Here is a 25868-nt window from a genome sequence, read left to right on the forward strand (position 1 = left end):
CCCCAGGTTAGAGCTCAAGTTGGGAAGTGAACACAGGAGAAGAATCCAGATCTCCTGACCACCAGCCCAAGGGTAACAGACTGTCTCTGTGGAAGGCTAATGCTTCCCAGCTCCACTTCAAAGATGCCCCTTTTCCTACTGATGAGAAGATGCCTTCCCCACAGGCCTAGAGAGTAGGCCACACCCTGCACTTGTAAGACTCTGAAGAGTAGAAAAGGGGGACCAGGCAGACCAGCCAGTGAGGACCTTCCTGCAACTCACACCCGATGCTGGGGACTTTCTAGGCCACCAGGCTTCTGATCACTTCCACCTCCCATACAGAGTCAGAATTAAAGTGCAAAGAGAAAAGGATAAATGTTTGTGGAATCTTCAGCCTACTGTCAATAAGAAAGAAAGAAAAAAAGTTAAAAAAAATCACACAGTACATCTTAAACTCACAAAACGTTATGTGAATTATACTTCAATAAAGTTGAGAGGAAAAAACTGCTTTCGCCACTAATAAAACGTGTAGCTTTCTAACTGCTCAAAGATGTGCCCAAGTTGTAATGAAGTGAATCACGAACATTTAACATGCCAGCTCACCTGCAAGGCCAGCTCTCTCATCTGCAAGGCCATACACACACATGCACACACATACACACACATACACACTCCCCAAAACTGAGCAATCCTCGGACGAAAACTTACTCCACAATGGATAACTGATAACTGAGCTATTATAAATCTCCTCTGGATATGAAGAAACTTTTTAAAAGAAATTATTGTTAAGAAAATGTGGCTTTTTCTTTAAAGCTTTTGAAACATTCTTTTTGTTTTCCCATTCTTAACACATGAAGTCAATCATCTGAAACAGAGGAATCTTGAGGGATGACGGTCACAGAGAATAAGCGATTCAGGTTTGACTGCTACTTGTAGTTGTGATAAAAAAAAAAAAAAAAACAGCCAGCAGTAGCTCATCCATCCTTCCCTGCCTTTCATGTCACCTAGAGCTCAGGCTGAGCCCAGAAAAAAAAGGCTGAAGAATATCTGAAAGTAATGAGTTCCAGAGACTTTTAGACCTCCCCTCTTTTTCTGCCATTGTGAGTTCTCTTTCTCCAGCTGCATGAAGTACACAGGCAAGGACTTGACTGTATAAAATCAACTAAGGTGTCAAGTGGAGGCAAAAAAAAAAAAAATGCATAACCCTGACAAGAAGGATCACAATATAGAAATAGAACATCTCCTGACCATGTCTTAGCAGCTCATTGGAACAAAGCCCAGGAACCCTGAGGTCCCCTTTGAGATGCCCTGAGACCCCTAGTCTCCAGGCAGGAACAGAGTCACCAAGTTCTAAGTCAAATCTTTAACTGTGGAATCAGAATCTATCACAGTGGAGTTTAAATACTGAAGACTGTCATAAGTAGTTTTTGAATTTCTTCATTAATATCATCTTTCCATGTGGCACAAGAGTTCTTGGCTATACCTGCTCAGTAAAAAAGAGAAAAGAAAAGAAAAAAAGGCATTCTCTCCCTTACACATGATACAGATTACAACAAGCCTGTCTCACTGGATAGGCCTCATACAAGCAAGGTCTATGACAACTAGGGTTGTCTAAATCATAATCCCATCTGGCCACACATGAGCAAGCATGCACAGACCTGTACAGCAGCACCCCTCGCCCTTCCCTACTGGCCCCCACCTCTCAAGGCCCCCTTCTCATCCTATTGCCACCACACAAGCACACACACATACACACTTACTTCACACCCGCAGACTTTGCTTGCAGGGCGCTGCTCCAGAAATCATCAACATTTTCTGGTTCAGAAAAGGCCTGCAGGCAGGCACTGAATGGTATCTTGGCACGAACCAACTCAGGAAGGGGTCTTCTGTTTGATTCTGCTTCCCTTCTTGTTAGTTCATAGGCAATCAGTTCATCTGCGTAGAAGAGCAAACAAATGAATCTGCAGTCATTTATTTTCTTGAAAGGAAAGAGCCCCTTGAACAATGAACAGCCTTCCCTGAAGGCTTCTGGGCTGTGGGTAGGACTTCTTACTTGCTGCCCTCCACAGAGCCAGAGGAGCCTGCTGAAAGTGTGTTTAGAGTGGCAATGCCAGGCTGCATCAAGCCATTCATTTTTTGCCTGTTCCTCTTTGAGGCTGACAGGAGGGAATTGTGAATTACAGTCCAGGTGAGAGGTTCAGGCTACACATGTGCTGTAAGCGATGCACGAACCTGGGCTTTCATTTATCCAGAGGTCAAGACTGGTTTGACTCCAAACTACCCTCTAATCACAAAGTCTCCACACCAGAGAATTTCATGCTGAGAGAAATCCGAGGGCTCACCTCTTCCTGGCCCTTGACCATGATGAGAGGTCATGGAGAGTGCAGGCCAAGGAGCAGGATGAACTATAAGGAACACAATTACCCAAGGCACCAGACCTGCAATCCTACCCAGCACCGCCAAGAAAACTTCATGCGGGGTTACCTGACACTGCAGAAAGCAGAGCAGCCAACCCAGAAGGCTTTCTACACTATCCCTGCTCAAATGACTGAACACCCAGGGGAAAAAAAGTGAGTACACTGTGAGCTTCCCAAGAGTCAGTAGATCTACTCTTGGAAACCACCTGTAAGTCAAAATTCTATACATTTCAAATGGACCTTTCCAGGAACTCCTTCTGTGATACAAAAAACCACTTGTGATTTGTCAGTTTTTATATACCACTGATGTATCTTTGTATTTTCTTAAACACATCTGGATATGCTCTTACAGTTCATTCCCCAGTCCACCATTGGTTTAGGATGGACTTCTGTCTAGGATGCTAGCATTATGTGTTTCCAGCTATCAATTTCCTGACACTAAGTTACAAATCTCCTTTCTGAACAACAACAACAACAACAACAAACATAGCTACCTACCACTTATAAATTATAAACAGTGAGTTTAGAGAGGATCACAGAACTGAGTAGAATATGTTAGCCAGCATCCACCAAGGTAGTCAAGAGAAAGCAATTAGGCCTCATGCTAAAAAGGAACCAAACCACAGATCCCCACCTCATTTCTACTTTGTGTAATGAATAAGAATTTAAAAATTAGCCAAAAGCTGTAAAAGTTTAGAGAAAATGGAAATTGTTTCATCTTAAAATCATTTTCCAATTAACACAATAAAGTGACTACCCACCACCCCTGCAAAAAGAGAATAAAAAAGCCACCCAAGGAGTGTTTGAACTTTACAAAAATGACCAGTTCACAGGAGATAAGCAATTAAGCAGATATTTCTCCTTTTTCTGCTTCTAAGATGTTAGTTCTAAGAAATATCATTCATCTATTCTATCTGAAAAGAAGCAGATCAGACTTACTGAAGGAAATTTCCCCTGAGCATCACCCCCTCCACCTGGGTATCTGCCTTCTTCCTGCTTCCAATGTCCAGAGACCTTTCTAAGGGGTGCCTGACAAAGGGCCCAGCCATACTTTATCACCCACAACAGGCACCTTGCTCAGATGCCAAAGATGGATTCTTTTTAAGAGACCTCTGCCTGAATGGCTCACATCAAAAAATGTAGTTCTGACCACTTCCCTCAGACTTTACAGCACAACTTGTAAGTGATAATGTTAAATTACAAATAATTTCCTCCAAATTAAACTGACTCTAAACCAACCTGCTGTTGAAACTTATAGGCACTGAAGTAGGTTTCCTCTATAACCGGCTCCATGAAAATCTCAGAGAAAGCCACATGGGGGCTGAAGAGTAGATGAGAAGAGACAGGCAGAGCAGACACATTCCAGGTCTACTCCAGACACAGCTCTGCAGTAACTAAACCGCACTGTCTCCCACTCGAGGGTCTTCACGTGTGAAGAAGCGCTCTGCTCACTTCCCACTTTGGAACACTACCTTTGTTGGTTGCCGCCTCCATGGCCACGGGTAATTGCATCAGGTAGTCCACCCTCTCCGTGTAGCGGACTTTTCGGGTCTGACAGCACTGAATCCGCTCTTCCACCAAAAACCGAAAAACATCACTTGGGTTTTCCGAGCCAATGCGGTTCCTCTGAAAATGAGATTATATCAAGTCAGTAAATTTATATTACTTTCATGGGACACACATGCTATGTCATTTTAGTAATGTCCGACTCTTTGTGACCCCATGGACTGTAGTCCGCCAGGCTCCTCTGTCCATGGGATTTCCCAGGCAAGAATAATGAAGTGGGTTGCCATTCCCTTCTCCAGGGGATCTTCCTGACCCAGGGATCGAATCTGGGTCTCCTGCATTGTAGGCAGATTTATATACAAATTAGCACAGAATCAAATATTAATCTGGTAAAAAGATCTGATGTTACTAAACATTCCCTCTGGGCATACCAGTTCAGAGTACTTTAAAGCAAAAGACTGGTAGTTACCTAAAGTCCAAAACTGGGAGACTGATTAAATAAATTATAGTTCATCATATAAATAAATAGTATGCAGCCATCAAAAGTCATGGCAGAGGGCATGAGCTAGACAGAATTAGAAGAAAGGAGATATGAAAGGCCAAGTAAAGAGAAAGGAGGGGGAAAAAATCAAGGGCTGCACCAGAAAAATTAAGCCAAGTATAGTTAGGTTGTTTGAGATGGACATGTACACATTGCTATACTTAAAATGGGTAATAACCAACAAGGACCTGTTATAAAGCACATGGAACTCTTCTCAATGTTATGTAGTAGACAGGAGAGGAGAGGAGTTTGGGGAGAATGGATACATATATATGGATGGCTGAGTCCCTTTGTTGTTTACCTGAAACTATCACAACACTGTTAACTGGCTATACCTCAATATAAAATAAAAAGCTTAAAAATAATTAAAAAGTAAATTTTTAAAAATTTAAAGTTTTTTAATTTAAACAAATTTTTATTTAAAAAAATTTTTTTAATTTGTTTAAATTAAAAAATTAAGCCATGTATGATACAATTCTATAAATGTACTAATGTAAATTATACACAAATAAAAAAGAAAGTAGGCTATATTTGAGTATATAATGACATGGCAAAATGTTCACAACAGGTTAAGTGGAAAACACTGCTCACAAACCAGCAAGCAGAGAATGAACGCTGGGGTGGAGGCAGGGAGTCAGACACCAGAATGTTAGCACTGCTTGTACCGGGGAGCAGGCAGTATGGGGGGCTTTGATTTTCTCTTCTGCGCCTCTATTTCCACAAAGAACACATTAGTCATCAGGGAAAAAGTAGTTATTTTTTTAAGAGGGGAGGAAAAAAGGCTTTAATCATAAATTCTCAGTGGCCTTTAAGAACCACAGCATTGAATGTGATTCAATCCTGCTGAGCCCAGAGTGAGCATCTCGGAGGACAGAGGACAGGAGGATACCAAATACCACACTGGCCTCTCAAGGAGCTTGTCACAGAGACAAAAAAACAAAAACAGGGAACGAAAAAATGGATAAGCACTCCTAGAACACATTCAAATTAGGAGAACAGGGAGACCCATGAAGGCCGAGAAAGCCAGGCTTGAGGAGCAATTACATCAAGTGGGCCAAACAGAGAAAGCCCCAAAGATGCCAACTCTATAAGGGGCCCAGATAGGGAGAGGTTGGGGGTGGCAGCGTTCTGGCCACACCGGCGGGGCTGCACGAGAGGGCTGGACACGCTCCTAACAACCCTTTCCAGCGTTCTAAAGGCTGACTTACCTCTACTAGATTCACGAGGTGCAGGAAAAACTCCTGGGCATCCTGCTGTCTGTTGGAGGAGAATTCTGGGTGGCTCTTGCTCACAAAGGCCTTAAACATGCGTGGGGAGATCCCATTCTGTTGAGGCTAAAATATAAAAATAAAACCAAAACTTACAAGTGGGAAGCAGAGCAGAGACTACCAGTAGCCAGGATTTCAGGTAAGAACACTGAAGCCCACCTTAGCTAAACAGCCACAGCAGTCAGGACATATGGACGTTGGTTGCGTACCAGGAACTGTGCTGTGAGACTGGGACGGGGCTCTTCTGTTTACTCAGAACTAAAAGGCACGATAAACACCCCGATTTCTGTCCGCATAGGGCTTGCTCCACCACCAGGAGGGAATATGAGAGAAAGGAGAGGAAATGGCTCCCAGCCCCAGGCAAAGTACTGCTCAGGGGCCAGCACAGGGTGTTTCTGGACCACAGGGCATTCCTGGGAGCCCGCCCCTCACCTGGAGAAGCCGAAGGAGGTTGCCTGCAGCTGCCAGGATGGGAAGAGCTGGGACAACTTTGGCTGTGAACTTTGGATGTGTAAACTTCCTGGGGGGGGGGGGGGGGTGGGTGGCTAAGGGACTGCTCAGAAGGCAGCTGGGCTCCTCCAGAGAGCACGCTGCCTAAGACAATGGGAGGGCGGCCCACTGAGGAGCTGAGGTAGGGCTCACAGAGGTCACTGCAACAGGGCATCAGGCAAAAGATCCTTGTGGGGGTCTCTGAGAGGACAAGCACATCTCTAAAGAACCACTAATGTGCGCCCACAAAAGGCCAACCATGATCACAGACTCACGCAGCCAAGGAGTAAACACTCTCCGCCCAGGGAAAGGCTCTGCCTCAACTCTAATCTCCCCAACCCTTGACCCTGGAGCAGCCTGAGGAGGCAAAGAGGTGGAGCAAGATGGAAAAACACTAGAGCAAGCCGACACTGACCTTTCTACACTGCTGGTTTCCAAGGCACCTGAGATTGGTAGTGGGAGAAGCCTTAAACTGGCTTTGATGGGAAATGGGCTTTTTAATGCCAGTAATTTGCTCTTGAACTGTGGTATTGGAGAAGACTCTTGAGAGCCTCTTGGACTGCAAGGAGATCAAACCAGTCAATTCTAAATGAAATCAACCTTGGCTATTCACTGGAAGGAACAAAGATAGGAGGAGAAGGGGAAGACAGAGGACGAGATGGTTGGATAGCATCACCAACTCAATGGACAAGAGTTTGAGCAAACTCTGGGAGATGGTGAAGGACAGGGAAGCCTGGTGCGCTGCAGTCCATGGGGTGGCAAACAGTCAGACACAACTGAGTGAACAACAATCTGCTGGGAACCCAGGCACTCGGCCTGAGATACTCTAAAGAGGCAGACTGGAAGATCCACATCATCTTTAAGGATAAAGCTGTTTCCTGAGTCCTCTCCAAGTTCAGCCTCTAATAATGGTGCTGCACGTCCCCTTGTGTAAAACCCTTGTGCTGCCATTATCCCCATTTTACAGCCAGGGACACTGAGGCTGCAGAGAAGTGCCACCAAGTCTGTCAACTGAAATGGTCTTATGACCAGATGACCATGTAGCCAGCAAAGAGCCAGAACTGGGTTCTGATCCCAATTCCACACTCGTGGTAGCAAAACTGGAGTCATAGCTGCAGCACACATTAGGTCTCAGTGAGACAAACCTCACCTTGCCAATCAAAAAGTAATCCCTGTGCTCCAGGCAAAGGTACACCCACGTCTCAAAACCTCTCCATGAGCAGCCTCCAGGGCACCATCCCCTCCTCAGAGATGCAGAGAACTTGGTGTCTGGGCCATCCCTGGGCACTGAACACAAGAGCATGGCTTTTGCTTTAACATTCAGCCCACTCTAGCCTGTCTCCCCAGCCTGACTGCAGCACTTGGCAGGCGAAGGCCTTGTCTCCCACCTCTGTGAGATCTCCTGGACACCAGGGTCCAGGCCTAGGGTCCACAGGCCACAGCAGGGGTGTACAACCACACAGCCAGATGCAAAAAGTGATGGGAAAACTCCAAGAGCTATCTCTCCCGGCAGCCACGAGGCAGCTCTACATATGAAGTCTCTTCGAGGCACACATGTTCTAAGCGATGTTTCTAATAAAACTGAGGAGAATTCTGTCTTGCTCAAAATATATCTGATATGGGCATCTAGTATTTACTGGCCACCTACTCCATGTAGAACATGTTGGGGATTTCTCACCAAGAGCTGACAGAGAATAGGTGGGGTGGGGGTGAGATTCAACACATATCTATAACAAATATTAGGGAACACTGCAGACAACTTATTGGAGAAGGAAATGGCAACCCACTCCAGTATTCTTGCCTAGAGAATCCCAGGGATGGGGGAGCCTGGTGGGCTGCCGTCTATGGAGTCGCACAGAGTCGGACACGACTGAAGCGACTTAGCAGCAGCAGCAGCAGACAACCTAAAACAGTGTTGGCAGCTCTGAGAGAAGAATTCCCCAAAGAGGCAGCATTTGAGCATCTGAGGACTCGGAACCTGTGTATAACTGATCAGCCTACATACACACACAAGGCTGCAGATGTGCCTTCAGCATCGGCAAAGACCAATTTATACCTGATGATCCATTTAACTACCCACATGTACACTCCTGAAAGGCATGTAAAAATTGTAACTTTCTTCACTCATAATGCTGACTGACATATATCTATATAGTATCAGCCAACACATGCATGCAAATAATGCCTTACATTTGCATACTAACATTTAGTCATTCATTCAACAGGAATTTACCAAGTGTTACAAAATGTCAGACACTATTCTAGGTACGAGGATGAACATTTACTAGGTGGCAGGCACAGTTCTGAGCACCTTATACGTGCATCTTTACTTAAATTACTCAACCTCATGAGGTAACTATTATTATTATTTTCTACATTTGACAGATGAGCAAACTGAGTTCTAGAGGAATTAAGTAACTGACCCAGGATCACACAACTAGGAAAGTCAATCTGTCTCACTCGCTCTCTTTATCCATCTTTCTCTCTCGTGTCCTAACACTGTTTCTTGCAAGAACTACACATGCCTACTTCTCACCTCTGATGTCTGAAGTCTCTGTTACCCACTGCTGAGAAAACAGTGTGTCTGGATTCTGGGTAAGCCCTCTTCAAATCGACCTCTGAGGTCAACCTCCCAGGCCAGGCCAGCAACAATGTCTCCATCTGGGTGGTGCAGAGTCACCACCTGGAATACGCCTGTTCACGTTGTGAATTTGGGTTTAGGCATTCACGTACGCACACACTCACTGCCTGCTGCTATTACCTCTTACAAGTTGTGCTTGGCTGCCAGTCCCCATCAAAGCAGCTGCTTGGGAAAGTTTACCAACTTGCTGAAAGTAAACTGAAGAGTTGGCTGCTGCTCTATGCCACCGTATGGTCGTACAGCTGGGAGAAGTTCCAACAGAGACCATGGTGAAAACTCCAGAGGCTCAGCTCCACACTCGGGCTTTGGCCCAGCCTCATTCACTCCCCTCCATGCCTCTTCCCTCTCAGTGCCCATTTCAGTTCTTTGTTTGCCCTTGACTGACCTGGCCTAATCACTGGTGCAGCAGACAAGTTATAGCTTGAGAAGTGATGATCATTGAGAAGTCATTAAAAACGTTCCTAACTGGAGACATGATGTCTCTGCCCCATTGCAGATCAGCTCCCAGCTTTCACAGCTGGTCTGATTTATCTCAAACTCAGCCACTCTACACTTAATGCCTAACCACAGCTAGCCTCTCTGTCCTCACCCATGGTCCTCGCCTGTTCTACCTCTGATTTCTGAGGGGAGGTCTCACTAATTCCCATGATCAACTATTACTATGTTCACATTATGTCCATATAATAGAAAGTCAGGCTATAAAAATGTTGAGCCTGAATCTAATTAAGCTTCTACATCTAACTTCCAGCTTATAAGAAACACAAACTGAACAACACCTTAAGGAAGCAATCCTTAGAGCAATCCTGGGGCAAACGATTCAGCTCCTTCAACAGGTCAGTCAGTCTTGCAAAAAGAGGAGGACTCTAAGAAGCTGTCTTTGATGTCGTTCAGTCGCTCAGGCGTGTCCAACTCTGTGACCCCGTGGACTACATACAGCACACCAGGCTTCCCTGTCCTTCACCACCTTCTGGAGCTTGCTCAAACTCATGCCATCCAACCATCTTGTCCTCTGCTGTCCCTTTCTCCTCCTGCCTTCAATCTTTCCTAGCATCAGAGTCTTTACCAATGAGTTGGCCCATCACATCAAGTACTGGAGCTTCAGCTTCAGCACCAGTCCTTCTAATGAATATTCAGGGTTGATAGTGCTTTGACAGTGCAGGGGAAAATATGGATATTGGCTGGGTACTAGACAATACATTTTGCTAGTGTGTTTCTAACACCTCAATTGACTTTCATCATATTGCTTTTTTTAAAAGAAAAGTATTATAGTTACAGGTGCATATTGAATATTTACAAGTGAAAAGGATGGTGTTTAGGTTTTGTGTTCAATTTCTGCAGGGAAAGGAGAGGAAGGGAATGAGGGGGACAATTGAGATCAGGGGAGATTGATGAAACCAGATTGGAATTGGTAAATGGAAATTCATTATACTATGCTCTCTATGTCTGTGTATTATTTGCAAATTTAAATAATTTTTTTTTAAAGATCAGAATAAAGCAGTCACTTAAAAAAAAACAAAAAGCCTAAATAAGAACCCCAGGTGTTGACATTTGGCAGAAATCAACACGACACTGTAAAGCAGTTATCCTTCAATTAAAAATAAATGTTGTTTTTTATTTTTTTAATTTTAAAAAAAGAACCAGAGGGAATCCCCTGGTGGTCTAGTGGTGAAAACTCAGTGCTTTCACTGCTTTGGCCTGGGTTCAATCCCTGGTCAGGAAACTAAGATTCTATAAGCTGTATGGTACAGCCAAAACAAATAAAAGGAATCAAAGAAATATGTTTCCTAGTGGGCAGTGAGCCAGTGCCATCACCTGAGTGTCCCGTATGGGCCCATCACCAAACAAGATAAGACAGACCAACACTGACCAAGAATGAGACTTTTAGGAAGCTCACGCTCTTTCTGTAAGCTGACCCTTGGACACCAGAAGCAATGGCTTGTCCTGACAACTAACTTTACAAGAGTGAGCCCCAGACCATCTCCAAAATAGCAACCACCTAAGCAACCTGTCATATTTATAGGATACTGTACTTACTTTCTCCATCAGCAACTTGAAAACAGATTAGCTAAAATTAGAGAGAGGACTACAGTGTTCAGAATCTTTCCCAAATGCTTACACAGAGCTTTCTGTTTAACACTGCACCAAGAAGGCAGTCACTGTCCACTCACATTTGTCTGGGCTTAGTGCTTTAATTAACAAACAAGGAGAAAGACTAAGGCTTTGTATCAACTTATTAGAGCAACGCTTGTAGAGAAACTTACACTGTAAGATCACCAGGATGAAAAAAAAAATGCATCTCAGCCTGTCCCTAATACATAGGAGTATATCAGCTTTTGATTTAAATTTTTAACTTTAAGTCATAAACCTTGGACCAGTAATTCCTAACTCATGTCCAAACCCCAAATCTCCTAAGCTAAAGGAATAGAGCTTATTCCCCCAAGCTATTTTTCATAATTTAAAAGGTGAGTTAGAAATGTTACATTTGCCCAAAGTAGGAAAATGGAGGTTAGTTTTTATGCTTGCAGCTATAAATACATCACCTGGAAGCAGGACCTTGGTTATCCCCATGTTGATCAAAAACTGAGGCCAGCAATTTTGTGTCAAGGGTTAATTAGAATGGGAAATCAAAATAACTGTCGCTTAGGAAACTGTTTGGAATACAGAATTGTTAATAATGTGCTATCTTCAGAAGGAAAAATAAATTATAGAGTAATCTGTATTAAAATGTGTGAAAGCACTGTCTTAGAATGCATAAAGATCTGGAATACATTTTTTGGAGAAGAAAAACTGTACTCTCACAGTGAGCAGGTTTTATCTACTATAGACGCAATTTCATTTTAAAAATCAACAAATTTATATAGAAATGGCAGTGCCCCCCAAAAAACACTGAAAATCTTTTTGTAGATGAAATGCATATTAAGCATGCATCTCTAAAAACTCGATTTCACCTTGGTCTGTAGCAGAGCAATGAAGTATATGCTTTAGAAATGACCCAAGGTGTGAATAGTCCAAGTTACTGGGCTACCTGGTAACTCTGCAAAATCTACCCAGCCCCTTTATCACCCATCTGCAGCACCCACACACAGAGGCCCTGGGAGCCTGAAATGAGAACTGGAACAACTATCAGAGAAGCAGGACAGCGTAGAGACTCTGTCAATACTGCATAGACTCAGGGCCGGATTCTCTGGTGTAAACCCCAGCTCTCCACTCCCTGACTTTGTAACTGTAGGCAAGGATTCTGTGCATCCATTTCTGCATCACGGAACACACAGGAAGGGTCTGTGCTAGTCATTGGTATCACTGGTAGTGGAGGCCCTGAAAAAGGCATTCCTGCCACAGGGCTCTCTGCGTGGCACACACTCCTCTCGTAACCCATCCTCTGTTTCAGCACGTCTTCCTTCCTCTCTTGGAGCATTTCAGGCTCCTCTACAAGAGACAAACAACGGAGACCAGGGACAAGACCACCTGACCACAGGGCTCCTGAGACCTGAAAAAAGCAAGGTTCTCCCAAATTGGTTGCTCTGAAACCAATTGCCAGTGAAAATCTTGATGCCTCAGAAAGTAATTCCCTCCACTGTCAACAGTAGTGGAGCTCTTACAATGAATTACTTGTCTGTTCAAGTAATAGCTTGAAACTGACACCTCTGGGGCCACAAAGAAAATCATGAGGTCAATTCAAGCTTATTCTGAATGTCAAAGGGACCCTATTGATCCTGGCACCTCAGGGGTGCGGGTGGTGGTGAGGGGAAGAACTTTATAAATCATCTAGACCAAGGGTCACACCCAAATACCCAGCATACCAATCAGGTCACAAACCACAAAGGGACTGGAGCCCACTGGGGACTGCGTGTCCTGTGTGATGGGAGAGCTGCTACTCAGCTCCAGCCAACTGCTGTCAGGGGCCTGGGACCACCAGAGGTTCTGAATGTTTAAGAGAAACTGGAAATTCAGATTCTGTGGGAGGGCCCAGCAAAACACACCTGCAGGACAGACGTGGCCCAAGGCTGCCAGGTGGCACACCCTGAGCCAGACAGGGCAGGGGTTCCTGCCTGCAAGCCTCAGACCCCTGGAGATCACATAACTCCCACACTAATCCAAGGTGAGGAGGAGACGAGGGTCCCCAGCTGTTCACAGACTAAGAATATGCCTCATATAAGAACTATTTACTTTTTTCTAGTATCACAAAGGAAATGGCAACCCATTCCAGTGTTCTTGCCTGGAGAATCCCAGGGATGGTGGAGCCTAGTGGGCTGACGTCTGTGGGGTTGCACAGAGTCGGACATGACTGAAGTGACTTAGCAGCAGCAGTATCACAAAAGAACATTGTGATATTAACAAAAGTAAATTTTCCTTCCAAACATTGCTAAATTGGTCAGTTTTCATTTTACCTTTTCTCAAATTAGGAGATTCCAAAAACACAACAGTCCTGTAACGTACACAGATTTTATTTACATTAGAGAGGGGCCCTTTCACACTTGAAATATTCACAACCACCAGCAAGACCAATCTGCCATTTGACAGCTGAGATTGAAAGGTTACAGGATTTTCCCCCCAACCCCACCCTGTCTCCAGATCTTTGCAGAGTCAGGAGAGGAAGCCAGGCCCCCGAGGCCCAACCAAGTCTCCGTCTCGCCCACCATGAAAGACAGACTCTGCCCCCAGAAGTGACAGCCTGGATGAAAACCCAGGATAAATGTGATCAAAACATTTTGGGGACTTTCCTAATGACTCAATAGTTAAGAATTCGCCTGCCAATGCAGGGGACATGGGTTTGATCCCTGGTCAGGGAAGATCCCACATGCTTCAGGGCAACTGAACCCATGTGCCACTACTACCGAACCCATGCTCTAGAGCCCGGAAGGCGCAACTGCTCAAGCCCACATACCTGGAGCCCATGCTCCGCAACAAGAGAAGCCACCGCAAGGAGAAGCCCATGACTGAAGAGCAGCTCCCGCTCGATATAACTAGAGAAAGCCCTCAAACAGCAACGAAGACCCAGCATCACATATATAAATAAATAACACACCACTTTGGACCAAGTGTTTTCACCATCACCTCTTCAAAGTTACACAGGAGCTCAGAGGTAGAAAAAGCCCGGATAACCTGACACCCCAGCCCTGCACCCAAACCACTCCAACTCCATTCCAATCAAGGAAGGCTCTTCCAGTCCCTGGTGGATAAGAGACTCCTTGCTACAAGGCTGGGTAACAGTGCAACAGAAGACTTCCTGCCCCACAATACTCTGATCTCTTGGCCTGAGCCCCAGAATGCGTAATCCCTCTCCATCCTCCTCACAACCTAATTCCCTCTCCCCACCCCCAAACACTGCCTCTATATTTTCCCTTCCTAATCTCTCTTCTCCTGTTTGCTCTATTTCCCCAACTAATTGGCTTCATTCTGAAAAAGAACTATTCACTTTCACTTCTTGCTCTCAGTCTGCAGGCATTAGTCAAGGATGATTGATGTTAAGATGGGAGCACAGAGGTCACACTCATGAGAAACAGAACTGAAAGAACTTGCCCACTAAGTCAAGACAAGGTAGCCTGGAGGCAGAGCAAGGGGGGTGGGGAAGCGGGGCCTGCATTCCACTCAGGATGTCTGCAGCTGTGGGAACCTAGACCCCCAAATACAGCTGTGTAAGCTGTGCCCTGCACAATTCCAAAGCCACTGCACCACTCCAAAAGGCCAGGCTGCAAGTGACGCCCTCTGGAGTTGCGTTAACAGAGCAGCCCAGGGAGGGGTCAGTAGCCCAACCCGCAGACATAGGGAAACGTGAGTCTGATAATTAGGAGATGAAGCACATCTTTCAGACAGTCAATTAATTGTGACTGAATGGCCAACTGAGTTTCTTTTTTACCAAAGTATGTTTTCAAACCCCCAGCAGCCTACCAAAAATGAGAACTGCCCATCCCTCCCCAGAAATTCAGAATCCTCTGCTAGGAGGTGGGGGTGGGGGATAGGAATATGCGTGTTGTGTTTTAACAGCCTTTTGAGAAACCCCAGGAAACAAAGCTACGGCTTAGGAGAAGACAAATACTAGAAGTGCCAAGACAGGGATAATGAGGGGGAAAATGTTTATATTTTTATACATTTATTCCTTCCATTCCAGCTCTATGTTATGAAGAATACTATTTCTAAAGACCAGTAATGATGGCAATCACATATAATCCATGAAGCAAATGTCACTAGAAACCACAACCTTGTGGCCATTCCTTGTCACAACTTTTAAGAGCAGACAGACACCCGAGACACTAAAATGAAAAAGCTATGTTGACAGCTCAAGAAATTTGTAGCCACCATTCACCAAATCATAGGTAATCCACATTCTCACTAGGGAGGTCCCTCTTTCCTCTGAGTCAACATGGCAGACACCCAGACACATACCTTGTGCTCCTCCTTCATCACCTGTTCAATGAGCTCAGACTTCACGGGAGGTTTTGAATACTGGCCTGAGAGAAGGCCATGTCCTAACTTAGTCCTGGACAAGAAGGAGAAACAAACAAAAAGGTCATTGTTCCTTCCCCTCAGGGACGCCAAAATTATCTTCAAATTTCAGTAACTACAGCTGCTTTTAGTGAAACACTGTATCTCAATTCCTCACAAATAACCCAGTCCATTCTGAAGGAGATCAGCCCTGGGATTTCTTTGGAGGGAATGATGCTGAAGCTGAAACTCCAGTACTTTGGCCACCAAAGTACTTATGCGAAGAGTTGACTCATTGGAAAAGACTCTGATGCTGGGGGGGATTGAGGGCAGGAGGAGAAGGGGACGACCAAGGATGAGATGGCTGGATGGCATCACTGACTCGATGGACGTGGTTCTGAGTGAACTCCGGGTGTTGGTGATGGACAGGGAGGCCTGGCGTGCTGTGATTCATGGGGTTGCAAAGAGTCGGACATGACTGAGTGACTGAACTGAACTGAACTTACTTGATTCTGCTTGATACTGATTCCATTTTCAAATTCTCAGTACTTTATAATTTTACTTATTTCTTCCTTTTTACAAAAGCAACACATGCCTATTTTGGAATACTTTTAAACAATACAGATCGTAAAGAAAAGAATCGTCTTTAATTCTGCAACCCAGAGATAACCACTATGAACGCTATTTCAGATAAACTTTTCTTAAAAACTACAGCAGGTCACTTACATCTGTGTGTTGAAATCTTGTGTTGGATCTAAAGGAGAGTAGTCAAATATTCTTGGAAGATTTCCTACATACCTAGAAAATGAGAAGCAACAGTCAAAACATAGGAACTGAGAGATGAACAGAACCAAAATAAGCCATCATCCTAGCTAAGACCTTCTTGCCTTTCTGCCAAAACTAAATCAGAACTTTTCCCTGAGCTCCTACCTCTGCAGACACATTCATGGGCCTCCCTATGCAGCTTTCCCAGGTGACTCAGTGGTAAAAGAATCCAGGTTCAAGCCCTGGGTTGGGAAGATCCCCTGGAGAAGGAAAATGGCAACCCAGGCCAGTATTCTTGCTTGGGAAATCCCATGCACAGAGGAGCTTGGTGGGCTACAGTCCGTGGGGTCACAAGAGCCAGACACAACTGAGCACACACACACACACATACACACACACTGAAGTTGAAAATGCTTATGCTTCTCTCAATAGGCCTTCACCCCAGATATGAGTTAAAATCCTCTCAGATTTGGAATCTTTTACAAGTTTCCCAGTGATTCTAACATGGAGCCAGAGTTAAGCACCACTGGGTTAGGCCATCGCAACCACCTTCTCAAAACCAAAAGGCAAGGTAAGGAATTGTTCTGGTCACGTCGAAATGAATAATGACAGGAGTAACAACGGCCACTTCTGGAGAGTTGCCTATACTGCCTGCCTAAGTCCTCACCTACAACCATAGGAGGAAGGGATTATTGTCATCACCCCCCTTGAGAGATGAGAAATCAAGGTGCAAACTCATTAGGTAGCTTCCAAAACCACCCAGGAGGGAGTGATGGAGCCCAAGGTGGACCCAGGCAGCCTGGCCCCCAAGCCATGCCCAGAACCATGCTGCTGGCTGTACCTGCCCCATCCACAAGCCCTCTTTCTGACCAGTTTACCTGACATAGCAATCTAACTCTAACCATCCATCTCTCATCTCAACCCACAATCATTCCTTTCACTTCTTAAATTCACTTCCTATCTCACACTCTCTGCTTTGCGCTCTTTACCTTCCCCTCTTGAAACTTAGATTCTCTGAGTCTAGAAGTTTTCGAAAGAAGAATCCAGAAACAGATCTCTTTTCCTGCCCCTTCCTGCACCTGCCCTGCCTACTTCTCTGACCTCATTCCCACCCCTTTCTCCCACCCCACAACACCCCAGCCACTTCCCCTTTTTGCTGCCCAGGGCATACCAAGCTCGCTCCTGCTTCAGAGTCATGCCATCCTGCTGTCTCTTTCCTCGAACACTCTCTCTAAAGATCATCATTCTTTTGCAGGTCTGATTTAAAGCCACCTCCCCATCTCCCTACCCCTTTTGAGTTCCTGACCCTGGCTAACTTTCTTCCTGGCTTGTATCACTATTTGCAAGTATACAATTTATGTTCTTGTTTATTATCTTTCTATAGATTACATACTAGAATATAATCTCCATGAAGGCATAGACTTTATCTAAATTACTACATCTCTACCATGAGAACCATATCTAACATGTAAAAGGCACTCAATAAATATTTGTTGAATGAATATATTCATATCATAATCACATAACCAATTTCCATAACTGACTACTAAATAACCCAAGAGAATAGGCATTATTGCAGTAAAGCCTTGGCAGAGAACCATAATACACTGTAGTTGGTAATAACCTCTAATTAGATCCTTCAGCTATTAGAAACTTCCAGGCAACTGCTGACAACAAACTCAGAATTTGTATCCCAGGTTATATATCAACATCAAAATTAACAGAGCACCACATCTCTGGAAAAGGCCCATTCAAATGGCTTCTGGTTACATCATTAGGACAATAATTCCATCTAGAAATTTTCTAAGGACCAAAATCCAATAATACATAAACCAAACTTTGGAACCAAACTATATTCAGTATAAGAGAGAATTCTTAATATACAACTTGATATACATTATCAATATTAGCTATCTTAAAATCTGGTCTTTATCATACCTCAAAACCTAACAAGACAAAAAAAAAAAACTGGTAAGATAAACATTAGTGAAAAGCTTAGGCTTTCCGTCAAGGCTGATGGAGGAGAATAAAGTTTAAAGGGATAAATCTTTGATTTCAGAAAAGTCCATTTTGCTACAAATTTATATTCTTTTTCTCATCAACTAGGAATATCTTCTATTACAACAAAATTAAAAGATAGCAGTAATGTTGGATAATTTTTAGAGTACTTATATCTTCAATTTGTAATCAAGTGGTTTTCAAAACAAAAAACATGTTTGCTATCTAAAAATCCACCCTTGTTGTCATTCAATTTGTACACCAATTTATTTAGATTTGTTCATCAGAATTATTTTGAAATGTAAACTAGGTTCAAGTGGCACACAGGGTATCAAGGAGTCCAGCTGATGTTCCCGAATTATACTGTGGTTGTGTGTAAGCCATTTAATCTCTCTGTGAGTCACTCTTTCTACTTACAAAATGGAGAGACCGCTTCACTAAGTTAGTCCTGCTGGGAAAAAGGAGTTTGACGAGCAAGCATTTCAACCCAGTGATATTTGTTAAAGAACCAAAAGACAAGTAAGAATAGTAAGTTGCTCATGTTCTAATATATACCACAAATGTTTAGGAAATAAAATATAAGATATTAGATACTACAAAATTCTAAAACACTTGAAACAAGACTAGGTAAGAGATTCAACTCTTAAATCCAAAATACAGACCTGAGGTATGTTTTTTTCATTGAAGAAAAATTCAGAAGATTATTTATCAAACTTCCATGTGCAGAAAATATTTTCAAAAACGTAGACAGTAAAGCACTAAAAAATGTTGTTGGGCTTTGTGACAAAAGAATACAAGTTTCTTTCATTCGAGATTAAAAGAAATAATAATTATACAACACCTACCATAAGAACTTTTCTTCAATAGTTAAAAAAAAAAAATTTTGGAGCATAAGACAGATAAGATTATTCCCAAATCAAATGATAATACAAGTATGAGACATGGGTAAGAATTTATAAAAATCATATGATGCACGATGCATACGTTTGAAAAGGCTTTCCCATCTCAGAGATTCAAACTTGCTCCTCCTTTTCTCCAAAACCCTGTCTCCACTCCTCCTGCACAGCAGTCAAAGTGAATATCCCTTTTTGTGTTCTTTCTTCAAAGAAATCCTCCCTTACCACCTCCTTTCCTTTTTCTTCATGGAGTGTACCGTATTTAAAATCATGCAGTTGTTCTTACAATTAGAGATACTCCTCAACAAAGGACAGGGTTACATTCCAATAAACCCATCATAAATTGATGATATAAACTGAAAATGCACTTACAGGGAACTCTACTCAGTACTCTGTAATGGCCTATATGGGATAAGAATCTTAAAAAAAAGGAGTGGATATATGTATATGTATAACTGATTCACTTTGCTATACACATGAAACTAATACAACATTGTAAATCAACTGTACTCCAATAAAACTTTTTCAATAACTTTCAAATCTTAGGGTATTATGGACATTCATTCATATTTTAAAAAATAAAATAAAATTTTTATTTTAAAATATAAAAAAAAGTGCATTCATAATACCTAACCTACCAAACACTGAAGCTTAACCTAGCCTACCTTAAATGTGCTCAGCACACTTACATTAGCCCACTGTTGGCTAAATCATCTAATTACTTAAAGCCTACTTGATAATAAAGTGTTGATTATCTGCTATAGCTTACTGAATACTGTACTGAAAGTGCAGAACAGAAAGGCTATCTGGGTACAAAATAGTTGTGATGGTTGTTTACCCTCAGGGTCTTCTACCTGACCAGGAGCTGTGGCTGCTGCCTGCCCAACATCATACGAGAGTATGTACCACCTGTCACTAGCCCAGGAAAACTAGCCGAAAGCAAAATGCAAAATTCAAAGTACCGTTTCTACTGAATACACAGCACTTTTGCACCATCATCAAGTTTAAGCTGAATCATCTGAAATCAGGGACGGTCTATATTTATTTAAGGTCTATTTCCCCAAATGGGGCTGGGCACCAGGTCTTATTTACCACTGAACCCCCCCACACCTAGCGCCCTGCTGAGCAGAGCAGAACCCACTCTTTATTCGCTGGATGAAAAAATGAAAACCTGACATGGACAACTGACCATAAATTTCTAAATCCAGAACAGTAAGAAGAGGTAAGATTTTACGTATCAAAAGAGGAAGGAAAAGAATATTTTATATACTTTTAATAACCACCATTACAGGCTTCTTCCCTGATGGCTCAATGGTAAAGAATCCACCTGCAATGCCAGAGACACAGAAGATACGGGTTCACTCCCTGGGTCAGGAAGATCCCCTGGGTGAGGAAAGAGCAACCCATTGCAGTATGCTTGCCTGGAGAACTCCATGGATAGAGGAACCTGGTGGGCTACAGTCCATGGGGTCACAGAGTTGAACTCACCTGAACACACAACCACCATTAAAATCATTAGCATTCAACTCTATGTGGGTAAAAAAATCGCCCTGTGCTATTCCTAGTGTGCTATCTGTCCATCAGCTTGTCTGACACGTGTGTCCTCTTCCATACTTGAACCAAGGTCGAAACCTACCTGCTCTGGGAAACACTACACATCATTTCCTAAACTTAGACAGCAGCTGCCCATGACCTACAGCTGCTGGTCTCTGTGGCTCCCTGTGCTAAGCACAGTTTAAGGAAGAAGACGCCCAGAGACGCAGCCCTTCTCCCTCCCTGGCCGAGGGAGAAAGCAGGCAGCCTGTACAGGCATAGTTAGGAGTTGCCCTCAATCAATGCCTCCCAGTTACCTATGGTGAAGGGCCAGCTTGTTTGTTGGTTTCAAATCATATAGATGAAATCCTTAAAAATACAATAAAAATAAATTAGAGTTCACCCCCGAACAACAGGAGAGTTAGAGGCAACAACCTTCCGCACAATTGGAATTCCATGCATAACTTTACAGTCAATCCTTTGAATTCACAGTTCCTTCACAACCATGGTTTCAACCAATAGCCAATCATGTATTGGGTTGGCAGAAAGTTGATTAGGATTTTTCTATAAGATGGTTTAGAAAAACCCGAATGAACATTTTGGTCAACCCAACAGTACTGCAATATGTATTTACTGAAAAAAAATCCACACATAAGTGGAACTGTGCAGTTCATGCTCAAGTTGTTCAAGGGTCAGCTGTATTTGAAAAACAAAATGCCACTTATTAAAAAATGGCAAAGTCAAATTACTACAATTTCTCAATGCCCACTCTCAGTTGCCATACCTATCCCATTACAGGTCCATTTTCAGCAGTCCAAGGACCAGCACCATCTACAAACCACAGTTTGAGCAGCAAAAAACCTAAATTCTCTAAGAAACCCCACTCACTCACCATTGCCCAAAGAGATCAGTGAACCTCTCCAATTGCATGTAGAGGGAGAGATGAGGCAGGTTTGCTGTGAAGATTAATGACTATAGTATTTTCGGCATAGAGGTTGCAGGTTTAAAAACAGAAAGTGAAGTGAAAGTGAAGTCACTCAGTTGTGCCCAACTCTTTGCAACCCCATGGACTGCAGCCTACCAGGATCCTCCGTCCATGGGATTTTCCAGGCAAGAGGACTGGGGTGGGTGCCATTTCCTTCTCAAGGTTAAAAACAGAAGCCATTATTAATGTGACAAATCCCTGTAGGAGGTTTTCCAATTTACAAACCTCTCCTTATCTCATGCAGTCCCTATAACACTTCAAGCATTCTCACCTGCCTTCATGCGGGAAGTCACAGCACAAACGTGGTGCAATGTCCCACAGTCAGTGAGGAAGGGCTTCCCTGGTACACACTGCCTGAGCAGGCACCGAGGAGACGTGGGGCAGTCTGCATGCCCAGGTCTGCACAGGACACTTACGCTCTCTGGAATTCTGGGATGCTGAAGATGGCCTGCATCACAGAGCTGAGATAGCAGCTATTGCCCAGGTTCTTGAGCCCTGTGTACCCTGGGCCGTACATGGGCTTCAGCTTTGTCCCCGTCTCCTGGATCACCTCCCACTCGCTGACCCGTGGCTTGATGTCATTGTCCTGGAGCCCATTCTCTGTCTGGGGCAAGATCAGTGAAGAAATACAACTTTGACGATGACTGTCATTCCAAGATCACATCCCACGAATTATTTCTAACAGCAATAGAGGTTTCTGCCTTTCCCCTCAGTTAAACAGAGAAATAAACAACCTCATTAAAAGCGACTGAGATAGTGATGGTTGCACAAGGCAAATGGACTTTGTGCCACCGAACTGTGCGCTTAAAAATCATTAAAATAGTAAGTTTTATGTTAGGTATAGATTTCTATAATTTAATAAATGACCACATTGAAAAGATTTAACAGTAAAAGAGACAAAGACCAAGGGGAACGGGGATAGGAGGAGGAAGAAGACAAACAGGAATCAATAAAAAAGAAGGCAGATACAACACAACACAGCAGACAAAAAGCAAGACAGTTGGAGAGGAAAGTGGAATAAACCCACGGGGCTCAGGAGAAGTGCAACATAGGAGGGAGGTTTAAAGAAGAGCAGAGAAAATAAATTAAAAAGTGACATGAGCGAGACAGAGGAATTAGGAGAATGTGAGGAAAGGGAGATGGCCTGGGCCAAAGCAAAACATGCATGTTTAACCGGCTCCTCAAAGGGTCAAATATTACAGTCACAACACCAGCCTGAAAACACAATACAAAATGAGCCACAGGGCTTCCATCAACAATAAATAATCTACTGGTTTACTCTTTCCACACACCCCCAACAAGCTCTCCTTCCCTTCCTGAAATTAATTAAAGTGATGTTGGTCACAAATCATTTTAAAGGTCATCTCCCCATACCTTCCGCCTTTAGTGAACAAAAAATGATTCATGCAACTCTCCATCAAAGGAGACAAAAATTTTGCAAGTAAACTCCAACTGAAACAAAATGGTACTTGATGAGGTGCCATGTTCATTATAAAATTTTAAAACTCAAAGTAAACTGATAACCAAAAGAAAACGCTAATTAAGTTTGAGAAGTAAATGCAAACATTAAAACCTAAAACCTATAAAAATGAAGATGTATGTGATAGGAATTATATAAATAAACCGAACAGTTTCCCTGCAAGGTGGGAATAGAGACAAAAGGAGACCTTTCTCACCCCATGCATATGAAGCATGTCAATTCCAAAATGTGCTAAATGCTTGGCCAAATGAGGGTCCAAAACAGCTTCCTCTTCTTGGAAAGAATAAACATCTAGAAGGTGAAAAGAAAATAAGCACTAAGATCTGCAATCAAGTTGTTCAACATTCAACACGCACCCACCAAGCTCCTCCTATGCACTGGGCTTGGTATACATCAATGAACAAACAAAAAACTCTGATGAGTTTCAACTGGGGGGAAGATAGATGATAATAAGCATAATCAATGGGTATTTTTGTAAATATATCTATTTATCAGTCCTTTCAACATTTCAGAAAGTAATTTTATAAAGGATTTCTGAAACAAGAAAAAGAGGACAGTGTCTAAAGCTAAAATAATTTAAAACTAGACAAATATAAATGCCTAACACTGACTGTTCTAACCCCAGTGGCATGTTTATAAGTTCAGGAGGAGGGAAGCAGGAGGGAGGAGACGGTGACACTGCCTGCCACCCTCAGGGGGAACCAGTGAAGAACAGAGAAAACACAGGACCTCAGGCTGTCTGAATGGCTGGACTGTGGTGTGAGGTCCAGGACAAAACAAAATTCTGCCCATGGAACCCTCTGTAGTCTCAGAGCTACCACCACAGGACCTTCCACCTCCATCTGCCCCCTCGTCCCCCCCTCCCCAGTGTCCACACCTCAGAGAGCTGGTAAGAGGTCTCTGAAGACTGCAGTGCACCCTAAACGTGCCCACCCCCCAGCACATGGAAGACGATGATGCGTCTGGTACAGCGGGGTAACTCAGGAGGCTGCACCGAGCCCAGGATCTGAGAAATCAGCATGTTGACAGCCTTGTCTGTAACCCACTCACAGGGCTCTGGTGTTGGGAAGCTGTGTGCTGAAGGGGGCCGCTTCTCTCCTCAGGACCCTCATCTGCCATCTGACCACATAAGGCTTCAGACTGAACCCAGCTTCTCCAAGTGTAGGGCATGATTCCAAAGCAGCAGCAATGCCTGAAAGCTCATTAGAAACGCAGAATCTCGGACTCAACCCAGACGTACTGAACAAGAACCTGCATTCTAACGAGATCCCCACGCACACAGGAAAGTTTGAGAAGAACTATGTAGCGCTTTCAAAAGCTACCCAAACCACTGCCTTATCTGTCCTCACATGGCAGTGCGACAGGGAAGAGGGAAACATTTTCAGGCCCATTTTGCACACGAGGAAATGAGACTTAGAAAAGTTAAATCATTTGTCTCAAACCCCACATGTGGCACAAACCCAAGTAGTCTGACTCCTGGCCCAGTCCTTTGTACGCAGATCTCTTAGGAGACCAAGACTCAGTGAGGCACCATCCGAGGCCCTTAACAGGTAGAGAGAGACAAAAAACACATTCAGGGGCTTTGGTGGTGGTCCGGTGGTTTGAGACTCTGCCCTTCCAATGCAGGGGGCATGGGTCCAATCCCTGGCTGGGGACTAGGGTCCCACATGGTTCAGCCAAAAAACAAAAACAAAACAAAAACCCCACAATTTCTTCACTCTAAAATTGGAAAAACAAAATGTGAAAATAGATATAAAGATATTATTCTTTACAGCAGCAAAAGATAAGATTGTTCAAGGAGTTGCCTGCTCTCTGGAACAATACCAGGAGGAGAAAAAGAAAGTGATATATAGAACTAAAGTGACCCTCTGACCCAAACCCAGATACATGGAGACTCACTGCCACCAAAAAAAAGTCAAGTCTTTCTATTATTAACAGATTAAACATTGTTTAGCTTTCTCTTCCATCCCTCTTCCCCTAGGCATCCATTTCAACTTATGGATAGAAGCCTTCATCTATATTCTTTTCTAAATATAATTCAGTGCACGCAAAAGTAAACACAAAAGATAAAATCCCCAGGCCAATTAAGAAAAAAATTTCCCAAATGTTTAAGTATTAAAAAAAAAATTCCTTGAACTAATAACTTGAAACAACTACATCAACTATATCTTCAGTCTACGACATATGACAGTAAAGTACCACTCAAATATTGGCTAGAAGGTAGAAATGACACTTCGCATGCACTTTAAATTTGGTCATTATTTAAACTAGTGAGAATTTCTAGTTCAACAAAGAATGTTCAAACTACCGTACAACTGCACTCATCTCACATGAGAGCAAAGTAATGCTCAAAATTCTCCAAGCAAGGCTTCAGCAGTAGACGAACTGAGAATTTCCAGATGTTCAAGCTGGATTTAGATAAGGCAGAGGAACCAGAGATTAAATTTCCAACATCCGTTGGGTCATAGAAAAAGCAAAATAGCTCCAGAAAAACATCTACTTCTGCTTCATTGACTATGCCAAAGCCTTTGACAGTGTGGATCACAACAAACTGTGGGAAATTCTTCAAGAGATGGGAATACCAGACCACCTGACCTGCCTCCTAGGGCTTCCCTGATAGCTCAGTTGGTAAAGAATCCACCTGCAATGCGGGAGACCTGGATTCGATCCCTGGGTTGGGAAGATCCCCTGGAGAAGGGAAACACTACCCACTCCAGTATTTGGGCCTGGAGAATTCCAAAGACTGTACAGTTCATGGCGTTGCAAAGAGTCGGACACGACTGAGCGGCTTTCACTTTCACTTTACCTGCCTCTCGAGAAACCTGTACGCAGGTCAAGAAGCAACAGAACTGGACATGGAACAACAGACTGGTTCCAAATTGGGAAAGGAGTACATCAAGGCTGTATATTGTCACCCTGCTTATTTAACTTATATGCAGAGTACATC

General features: G+C 43.4%; 1 protein-coding gene across 2 annotated transcripts in view; it reads right to left on the reverse strand.

Annotated features, from left to right (window-relative positions):
• Positions 1–25868, reverse strand: part of USP13 (ubiquitin specific peptidase 13) — a 136695-nt gene that overhangs the window by 44203 nt on the left and 66624 nt on the right. For both annotated transcript variants that reach the window (XM_069559449.1, XM_069559459.1), the window contains 7 exons: positions 23118–23212; positions 21858–22045; positions 15991–16062; positions 15226–15319; positions 5652–5777; positions 3869–4022; positions 1740–1914 (listed from right to left, as the gene is read on the reverse strand). In XM_069559449.1, coding sequence (XP_069415550.1) covers positions 1740–1914; positions 3869–4022; positions 5652–5777; positions 15226–15319; positions 15991–16062; positions 21858–22045; positions 23118–23212 — 904 coding nt within the window. The remainder of the gene's footprint in view (positions 1–1739; positions 1915–3868; positions 4023–5651; positions 5778–15225; positions 15320–15990; positions 16063–21857; positions 22046–23117; positions 23213–25868) is intronic.

The sequence above is a fragment of the Ovis canadensis genome, chromosome 1 (assembly GCF_042477335.2).
Source record: "Ovis canadensis isolate MfBH-ARS-UI-01 breed Bighorn chromosome 1, ARS-UI_OviCan_v2, whole genome shotgun sequence".
In the NCBI taxonomy this organism is placed as follows: Eukaryota; Metazoa; Chordata; class Mammalia; order Artiodactyla; family Bovidae; genus Ovis; species Ovis canadensis.